Source organism: Chrysochloris asiatica, unplaced genomic scaffold (assembly GCF_000296735.1).
Source record: "Chrysochloris asiatica unplaced genomic scaffold, ChrAsi1.0 scaffold00003, whole genome shotgun sequence".
Taxonomy (NCBI): domain Eukaryota; kingdom Metazoa; phylum Chordata; class Mammalia; order Afrosoricida; family Chrysochloridae; genus Chrysochloris; species Chrysochloris asiatica.
The window spans coordinates 19,208,582-19,218,306 of NW_006408521.1; the positions used below are offsets into that span (position 1 = coordinate 19,208,582).

The 9,725-nt window shown below is 42.4% G+C and overlaps 1 protein-coding gene across 1 annotated transcript in view; it reads left to right on the top strand.

The window, feature by feature from the left end:
* Positions 1 to 929: 929 nt before the first annotated feature.
* Positions 930 to 9,725, top strand: part of PDE6C (phosphodiesterase 6C, cGMP-specific, cone, alpha prime) — a 50,637-nt gene continuing 41,841 nt past the window's right edge. Inside the window, 5 exon segments of the mRNA XM_006831449.1 lie at positions 930 to 1,191; positions 1,194 to 1,495; positions 6,228 to 6,380; positions 6,477 to 6,566; positions 8,291 to 8,431. Coding sequence (XP_006831512.1) covers positions 930 to 1,191; positions 1,194 to 1,495; positions 6,228 to 6,380; positions 6,477 to 6,566; positions 8,291 to 8,431 — 948 coding nt within the window.

Here is a 9,725-nt window from a genome sequence, read left to right on the forward strand (position 1 = left end):
CTTAACAACAACAACAGAATCACTAGAGTACTTAGTATGTGTTTTTAATTTAAGAGAATTTCTCATAATGGACTAGTAGCTAAAACACTTAAAAGACCTTGACTATAGAAATCAGTATTTTATGTATTTAAGAACATTGGTTTATGAAATGTGTGGTTTGATTAATTAGTTGCATAATATTGTCTAAATATCTGGGGAAATGTGTTTAATAGGTATGAAAGCTTAGTAAGCTGAATTTAAAACGAAATGAAACAGAGGTAAGTGCTCTTTCTACTTCAGGAGCCCCTGAGACACGGGAGATCCTAGCAACAGAACAGACAAGTCGATTCAAACAAACTGTGTGTTCTAGCAAAAACACTTGATATCTGGCTGTTACTATTGAAAACAAAACCCAAACTAATATGTTCAGCAGGAAAACCCAGTCAGCAGCTGTATGGGTTGTCTTTTTTGCGATCACTTATCTTGACAAGGATTATGCTTAAGTTGTGCCTTGATTAGACTTGAGTCCCTGGCAAATGTTTTGTCATGTTCACCTCTCTAGGATCAAGTCCCAGGTTTGTTCTTTTAAAACCTTCATAGCTACAGTTACCATGACTGAACAAGTCCAGTTGTCAATAGATGCTAATGTGATACAATGAATGGGTTTGTCAAAGATTCTTGGTTGCTGCAGACAGAAGCAATATGCAGTTATTTTCTACAAGAGACACAACTCCCCATTTGCCTGGCTGATCTAAGATGCAGTGAGGATTCTTTGAGGATTTATGAACTAATAATGCTTAGAGAATTAGCACCAAAAACAACTCTTTAATCCTCTGCTTCTTGAGTCCCACCCTAAGCCAGGACATTCTGTCACAGCTCAAGAACTTCAAGCAGCTTCTAAGCTCCTGAGCAACCATTCAGTGTGACCGGATTTCCATGAGGCACCACTCATGATTTTTCTCAGTCATTTTGAGCAGGATGTGTTTCCTTCTTGGAACTCTGCCTCAGCTAGCAGTCTGAGGACTGAGCAACACCAGCAAAGAAAGTCACATCATGGTGACATCAGTCGAGAAGCTGTAGAGAAATACCTCGAGGAAAACCCTCACTTTGCCAAGGAGTACTTTAATAAGAAGCTGCGGGTGGAGGTACTGAGAGAAATCTTCCAGAACTGTCCATTGTCTGCAGAGACCAGTGCCTCCTTCGCTGAGCTGACGAGGCAGAGGAGGCCTCCGTGTGCTTGGAGCTGCTAGGGATGGTGCAGGAGGAGCTGGTGGCTCACAGGGTCCTTCAGAGGCTGACCCAGCTGCTGCAGGCAGACCGCTGCAGCCTGTTCATATGCCGCGTCTGCAATGGTACACCCGAGGTGGCCTCTAGGCTGCTGAATGTCACCCCAACCTCCATGTTTGAGGACAACCTCGTGGTTCCCAATAGAGAAGTTGTATTTCCACTGGACGTTGGGATTGTGGGCTGGGTTGCTCACACAAAGAAAGCCCTTAATGTCCCAGATGTCAAAAAGGTAGGCAGCCTAATGGTAGTGGGGTGAGCAGAGATCGTGATGTAGTTGGGGAGGAATCCATGGGATAGGAAGTTGTGGTTCAAGGGTTTAGTCATGACCTGGGGTGTGGGGTCAATGGGGAAGAAGAAATGTCCAAGCCCAGAAATGTCAGATTTAGTAAATAAAAATACAGGATGCCCAATTAAGTTTGAATTTCAGATAAACAATGAATAAATTTTTTAAGTATGAGAATGTTCCATTTAATTTTTCCCATTTTGTGAGGCCTAATGTATTCCACACCTGCTCCTTGCACCCCCTAGTCCAGTGGCTCCACAGCACTTGCCTTCTGAACAATACCAGTAAAACAAACCATCTCCTCCACTCCACACTACTGGAGAGGTCAGCCAACAAAAAAAGAATCCAATGTTTGTGAACTGCTCCCTACAATCCTCATTCCCAACCCTCTAAAGACATCCAGTTCTTTGGAATGGATTGTCTCAAAAGCTGATTCAGCTATAGATCCAACATGCAAAAAGAAAAATGATACCATTTGAAAGCTCAGATGTTCAAATTTGAATAATTAAAAATGTGAGTTTAGGTGATGATTAAGGTGCGAGGTCACCACCATCCTCATTCAATAATGTGGCTGTTAAGAATTAATTCCAATCATGTGGACCCTCTTAAAGACCAACAACATACAGCACAAATGCAAGGCATGTTTATGCTTTCTTCAAAATAGGAAGTTTAGCCTTTTCTGCTTGCCACTGCAACGTATCTTCATTTTAAACAAATTATATAATAAATGACAAAGACAAAATGCAAATCCCCCACACTCCCTCCGATCAGAGATAACCTCAGGTGCCAGCCTGGACCTTCTCTTTCTGGCCTTTTATTTTCACATCCTGGCGTGTCCCAGGCTTGCAGTTTACTATAAAGAAGGTGAGTCCCTGGTGATGCAAACAGTTCATGCATTTGACTGCTAGCCTCAACGTTGGAAGTTTGAGTCCACCCTTGGGAGAAAGGCTGATGGATCTGCTTCTGAAAAGCCAGTACACTGGAAACCCTGTGGAACACAGTTCTACTCTGATACACATGAGGTTGTCATGTGTCAGTTAAATGGGGGCGCAGGTGGGGATGGGGTGCGGGGAGGATGACAGTGCTCAAGCAAGGCAGCTGTAGAGGCTGGAGGATACCTTCACATGGTTCCTGAAGCTGATCATAGGAAGAGGGTCGCACAGACCCAGAAGGGGCAGATGTTGCTTAGCTAGAGAATAATTCCTCTTCTACCCTCCCCCTATAATCAGTGAGTTGTTGCTGTTGTTGGTTCCAACCCATAGGGAACCTGTGTTTGGTTTCCTAGGAGCAGCTAGCTGCTGAGCTTGAGCTGCCGACTACAGTTCAAACTGACTTTGCTATCCCTGTATTCTTGTCATTTCATACAAGTGCGATCATATGATATTTGTCCTTTTGTGATTGACTTATTGTGCTCAGCATAATGTCTTCCAAGGAGCTCTGGTAGCATAGTGGTTACAAATCAGGCTGCTAACCTCAAGGTTGGCAGTTCAAAACTACCAGCGGTTCCACGGGAGAACGATGAAGCGGTCTGCTCCCGTAAAGATTTACAGCCTTGGAAACCCTGTGCAGGATCACTGAGTTGGAACTGACTCCACGGTACTTAACAACAACAACAACAATGTCTTCCAGGTTCAGCCTTGTTGCAAGTTATTTAGGGGGGAACTCATTGTTCTTTATGGCCAAAGGCAAGAAATCATTAAATAACTCAAAAAGGTTAATTATTTCTTTTATGATTGGGAAAGCTTCATGCAGTTAAGTGTATGAAGGGATTTCAAAAAGTTCGTGGAAAACTCCCGTTATCTTTTCATTCCTCATTCCAGCCCTGGTTTAACAGGAAGCCTAAGAGTGTTGGGGACCACAAGCACTGAGATGCTGAGGCCTTGTGTCATGGATGAAAATCCAACAGGATGGCCCCTCTCAAGATTGCGAGCCAAGGACCCTGAGGGCCAAGGAAGTGACCTCCTGACGTCCTGAGTTCATAGGCTTTTACGAACTCACTGGATGGCTACCTCTGTGCAATTCTCTTTAGTCTTAATATTGTTCATTCTGTACTTGTTCTTTATGCTTCTAACTCCGGTAATTGTAGCTTTTGAGAAAATGTTAATGTACGTAATGCCTCTTTTAAGGAGCTCTAGTAGCATAGTGGCTGCGAACCGCAAGGTCAGCAGTTCGAAACTACCAGCTGCTCTGTGGGAGAAAGATGAGGCGTTCTGCTCCTGTAAAGATTAACAACCTCGGAAACCCTGTGCAGGGTCGCTATGAGTCGGAACCGACTCCACGGCACATAACAACAACAACAACAATGCCTCTTTTAATGGCTCCACTGTAAATGTCACTGCCTTGAAAGTATTGGCAGTGCGTGGGGTCCTGGGAGCAGATCTTTTTGAGGAACAGGCTATAGCCACCTGGGATGACTGTCAGAACTGCACCTTATACAGTTATTTAGTTATGTTTGATATTAATTTAAAACATGAGCTCTGGATGTCCATATACAAAAATAAAACCTACCTTCCCACTAGAACTGAGGCAGTAAAACTTCCTCATATGACTCAGGACAAACAAGGGCAGGTTTGCTGGGATTATGCAGGGAGGTTCTGGAGAGGAACTGCCCAGGGTATTCATTTGAGGTGGAGTGGTAAATTCTGGGAATATTGGATTAAGGGACAATGGTGGCAGCCCCTCCAAACTGCCCCCGGGTATAATCAGTTTGACCTATATGTTCTCCTTCCTCCTGAAAGCTTAAACCAGGTAGCTGAAACAGCTTGACTCCTTTTAACCTTTACCCATTAGAGATCAAGTGCTATAGGTATGTTAATTAGCCTTGAGAAACTTCGAGTCACTGCTTTAGGATTTAAGCCTAAAAAGTAATTTATAACAGTTTGCTTGAATTTTTGGAAAATTAAGAATGTTAGATTATTAAGACAATTTGCGATGTATATTTTAGAATTTGTTCCTGTAAATCATTGTGTCCTGTTTTGAACGATTAATCACATTTCACTTCTGTACCCTGATTTATCTGAATAATCACCTTCTTCCTTTGTGCAAAATCCCTCCCTGAAAAAGGCAGATTGAATCCTGCATGCATTACTGCCTGCAGGGCCATGATGCCTGCAATCCAGGGTCTGCCTGCCAGTTTTGCATCCACTCTGGTCTGGGGTGTCTCTTTGTTTCACTCGTCGCATCTTTGTGTATATTCTTTCTCTATCTCTTTGGCTGCCAGATCTCTCTACTTCGTGAACCAAACTCCCCTGTCAAGGCAGGTCCCCGACATAAGAGTTCAATAATTGAATGGGGTCCTCATAGTTCCCTTTCCTCCCTCCTTTCTCGTCCTTCCCGCCTCTCTTTTTGCCTCTTGAGCTCACGGGTTAGTGGTGTTTAATCAGTATTTAGCAAATCTGAGACTTGATGAGGCATCAAAGCACCTTCCTGTTCTTAATACTTTTTCCAGCTGCTTTCAGGTTCTTTGAACAAGGCCATGGAGGGAGTCTGAGAGCCCAGGAAACACAGGATTGGCTCAAAGAATTGTTAGTAAGGATTGTTTTGTGCTAGTGAAAATTCAAAATGAAAAATGAGAAAGCACCACCTCCCTGTGTTCTGGTTGACTCCCTTACCTTGTCATTTGACAAACATTTATTTCAAGGCTTTCAGGTGCAAGGAAGAAAGCAAGCATTAAAATTTTAAACTGATCATGCATTGTCTCAAAACAGTCCATTCAATTTAAGAACATTTTCTTGTGTTCAGAGCCTGGAATAAAGTTGGCATCTAGTTTTGTAGCTGCAGAGTGAAATCTGTTTGCAATGATATATTGACTGGCTTCATCCCAAGGTGTATTTTTTTTGGTATTTTGATTATTCTTTAAAGCTCAGGATTGCTGTGTAAAAGACAGTGGCAATAGATGGCATGTAGCGGATAATAGGTTTGGAGGAAAACAGAATGTGAGCCGGTCCAGGCAAGCAATGGATTAAGAGAAAGAACCTAAGGAAGGCTGGAGACATTCAGATCTGAGGTGGTACCCTGCAGGGAGCAGAGAGGAGTAACAAAAAAAAAAAAAGTGGGGAAAGAAATATGAGGACATGGGACAGAGTGCTGGCCCTCAGGAGGTCTACATCCATATATAAAGACATCCATGTTTTCCAGTGATGAGAAAAGATTAGAAAATGTAGAAGCCAAATGGCACAGAGAGAACTACTTCTCTCGAACTCTACACTTAAAATTGGTTGTCAGATGTTTGTTATATATACTTCATGCAAGGCGACCTCAAAAATGGCCCAGGTTTCTCCTCTCAATATTTACTGAGTGCCCACTATGTGCCAGACATTTTCCTAAGTGCTCTACCCATCTTACCTCACGTATACTAGAAAATAAGGATACAGAGAGAATACATAGTACACTAAGGATCACACAGCTTGTAAAAATGAGTCTAGTTTTGGCCCACAGCATCTGACTTCAGAACCTCCTCATATCTGGGAGTGGTGTGGGTGAAGGGCTGCATTTGATTGACTTCCTTAGCATCACACAGTTTCTGGGCCATGGAATGCTGAGTGGGTGGAACCTTTGGTCAGAAGACCTGCTGAGCTGTCTGTAGGATGTGGGGACTCGGGAAAACTATCTGTCACCACTCTTGGATCTATCATCCTGTGGTTCTGTGCTTTTACAGACGTGTGAATGTTTCTTTCAGAACAGTCATTTTTCAGACTACACGGACAAGCAGACTGGATACATCACTAAGAACCTGCTAGCAACCCCAATAGTGATGGGCAAGGAGGTTCTTGCTGTGGTTATGGTACTTAACAAAGTAAACGCATCTACATTTCTCAAGTAGGATGAAGAGGTAATGCCAACCGTGGTCTTCCACCTGGAGATGTAGGAATTTTATTCAGAAGGAAAGATGACACAATCATAATTTTCTTTTCTCTGCCATCTATAGGTGTTTTCCAAATACCTCAATTTTGTTTCTATCATCCTAAAACTTCATCATACCAACTACCTGTGCAGTGTTGAATCCCGCAGAAGCCAGGTAAATGCAAGGTGGCATTCATCTCCCCACTCTGATCTGTTCTGGCAACAAACCCAGAGCACTCCTCTACTTTCATGGGAGTTTGAGCCACATGGAGTAGATCTCCCAACTTTCAGTACAAGGGGCCTCTCGTGGTCTCCTCTCCACCCTCATTCCAATTACACTTTCACGAAAGGATCTGATATCAAGCTCATTTTTACTTTATGCCCAATCTCTCATTGTGGAATGAAATAAATCGTCTCAGGAATTAATCGCAAACACTAATCTGTGTGAGGGAATCAGGTGAGTCCTGAAATCCTCCTACCCATGGGACCGCTTACTCCGTCTGTGTATACCACTGACCTGGAGTTCCTCAGTCTATTTCCTGGGGGGTGGTGGTGGTGGTAGTGTCTTGGCCTCTTCATCTATGAGAAGTGATGATAATACCACTACCTGCCTCACAATGTTGTAACTATTAAATGGTGGTTAAATGAGTTGTTATTAAGTGCTGCCAAGCTGGTTCTGACTCATGGTGTCCCTGTATAGGGTTTCCGAGGAGTGGCTGGTGAGTTTGAACCACTGACCTTGTGCTTTATCCCACAGTGCCACCACACCAGGACTCCCATTAAATGATGGTTGTTGTTGTTAAGTGCGCTCATGTTGATTTCGACTAATAGCGACCCTGTATAGGGTTTCCGAGGAGCCAAGCTGACTGTTCAAACTGTCCTTGTGGTCTAGTGCATGATCCTACAGCACCTCCCAGGATTCCATTAAATGAATCAATTCACATAAAATGCTTAGTTCCTGATACTTAGTAAAACCAGTAAGCTGCGGAGCAAACCACTCTCCTGAAGTCAGTTCCCTTCATGAGACAGCAGTATACCCAAGTCTAGACCCAGTTACATCATCAGTGCAGTGGGGGAGGGAGAATGGAGATCAAAGACTTACGAGGTCCCTTCCTATTCTAACTCTCCAGATAAATTTACCTATCACTAACCCAGGTAGGAATCCGGTGGCACAGTGGTGAAAGTACTTGGCTGCTAACCAAGAAGTTCAAACCTACCAGCCACTCAGCAGGACAACGATGTGACAGTCTGCTTTCATAAAGATTGCAGCTTTGGAAACCCTATGAGGAAGTTTAATTTTGTCCTATAGGGACGCTATGAGTTGGAACAGACTCGATGACAATGGATTTCGCCCAGTATGCATAAAGGGAGGCATGTCACATTCCCTCCAACTCCCAAGGGCCATCAGGAGCCAATGGGCCACCAACACTAGACCCTTGCCCAGGGCTGTCTATTTATTAATTTTCTGGAACTTCTCCTTTGGAGCTGAAACATTTGGACATGAGGATAAATCACCGCTCCTTCCTCCACTTGACAAATAGGCTTGCGATGATTGGTCAAAATCATTCCACTTTGAGAATCTGAGTTGTTGTTAAGTGCCAACGAGTCCATTCAACTTACAGGGATCCCATACAGGGTTTCCGAGGCTGTATCTTTCTCCCTTCAAGTAGCTGGTGGACTCAAACTGCCAACCTTGTAGTTAGCAGTTCAGTGTTTATACTACAGCACCACATCACTCCCTAGAGAGCTGTAGGTTCAAAATAGAATTGCACGTAGTCTAGTAATATGTAGTCACTTACTTGGCACGCCTCATGTTTTCTTCTGGTTAGTGCTCCATTGTGTCATTATGTCTCTACATTGTGTATTTTGTTCTGTTTTCTTTTTTTAACCTACTTTCAGATCCTTATGTGGTCAGCCAATAAAGTATTTGAAAAGCTTACAGATGTTGAACGACAGTTTCACAAAGCCCACTACACAGTTAGAACATACCTCAACTGTGATTGGTATTCTATTGGACTGCTGGACATGAGCAAAGAGAAGGTCCTTGTTCCATACATTAAAAAAAAATTTTTTTATTGTGAATTGAGTGATAGTTTCCATGGGAGAACATCAGTTTTACACTCATTGCTTCATTGCAATGATTACAGTCTCCTTCGTGCATCATCATTCAACAGTATTTTTGCTTCTGTTCCCTCTGGGTGTTTTTTGTTTTGTTTTGTTTTTGGAGGGAGAGGTATACACAAAAACACTCAGGAATATATAATCATTTAAACAACCAAAAGAACATTCTGCAAGCCTGTCTCCTGGCCACCAACACCCAGCCGCCAGCACACAGCCTTTCTCTTTCCATGAGTCTAGAGTCCTCAGCTGCTCCATTTCTCCATGTCCTCATCTCTCCTTGTTCCATACCTTTTTGTCTCACTGTTGTTGTTGTTGTTGTTAAGTACCATGGAGTCAGTTCCGACTCATAGTTACCCTATACAAGATTTCCAAGGCTGTAAATCTTTACGGGAGCAGACCGCCTCATCTTTCTCCCACAGAACCACTGGTAGTTTCCAATTGCTGAACTTAAGGTTAGCAGCCCGATTCGTAACCACTACGCTACCAGAGCTCCTTACTATCCCCTATAAAATACACATCACAGCAAATGTGATGCATTACAAAAATGAATAAACTATTTTAATAATCACTCGAGGTCCCAAAAACCAGTACCAAGAAGGCACTGCACGAAGGCAAAAATAAATATTTTAGAGACAAAAAAAAGATAATCTAGGCCTGAAGCTTTTTCCCTTTCTGACTGTTGGTTTTCTCATCTATCAAAGGAGGACATCTCTCTCATCAATTATAAGGATTAGAATATTCTATATATGAAGTTGCTAATGCATGTAGGTTCTCTTAGCTAGGAAGATGGGGAGAATTAATATGATGTAAAATGACCAACAGCATTGGCCAGTCTGTGTGACCTTGGCCTTGCCTCTTAACCTTCCTAGATTAGCTTAATGTTTTATGAAAGAGTTACTATAGATTGAGTACATGTGACTATGTGTTAGGATAGTTTATTCTTCACTCAATCTTCATAATGATTCCTATTATTATCCCTGATTTTACAGATTTAAAAAAATCACTGACTTTTTCACAGTCACAAGTTAATAAGAAGTATTTCTGGGAATTATAGTTCCTTTCCAGGTCTAACAGTCTAACATGCCCAAGTCCCATACTTTAACACAAAGTATGAAAACACATAAAATTCATATGAGGTAGTTTTATAAAACAGTTTAAATAGAGTAGAATATAAATATGATTAAATATAATCTCTTCCAGGAAACATACTAAT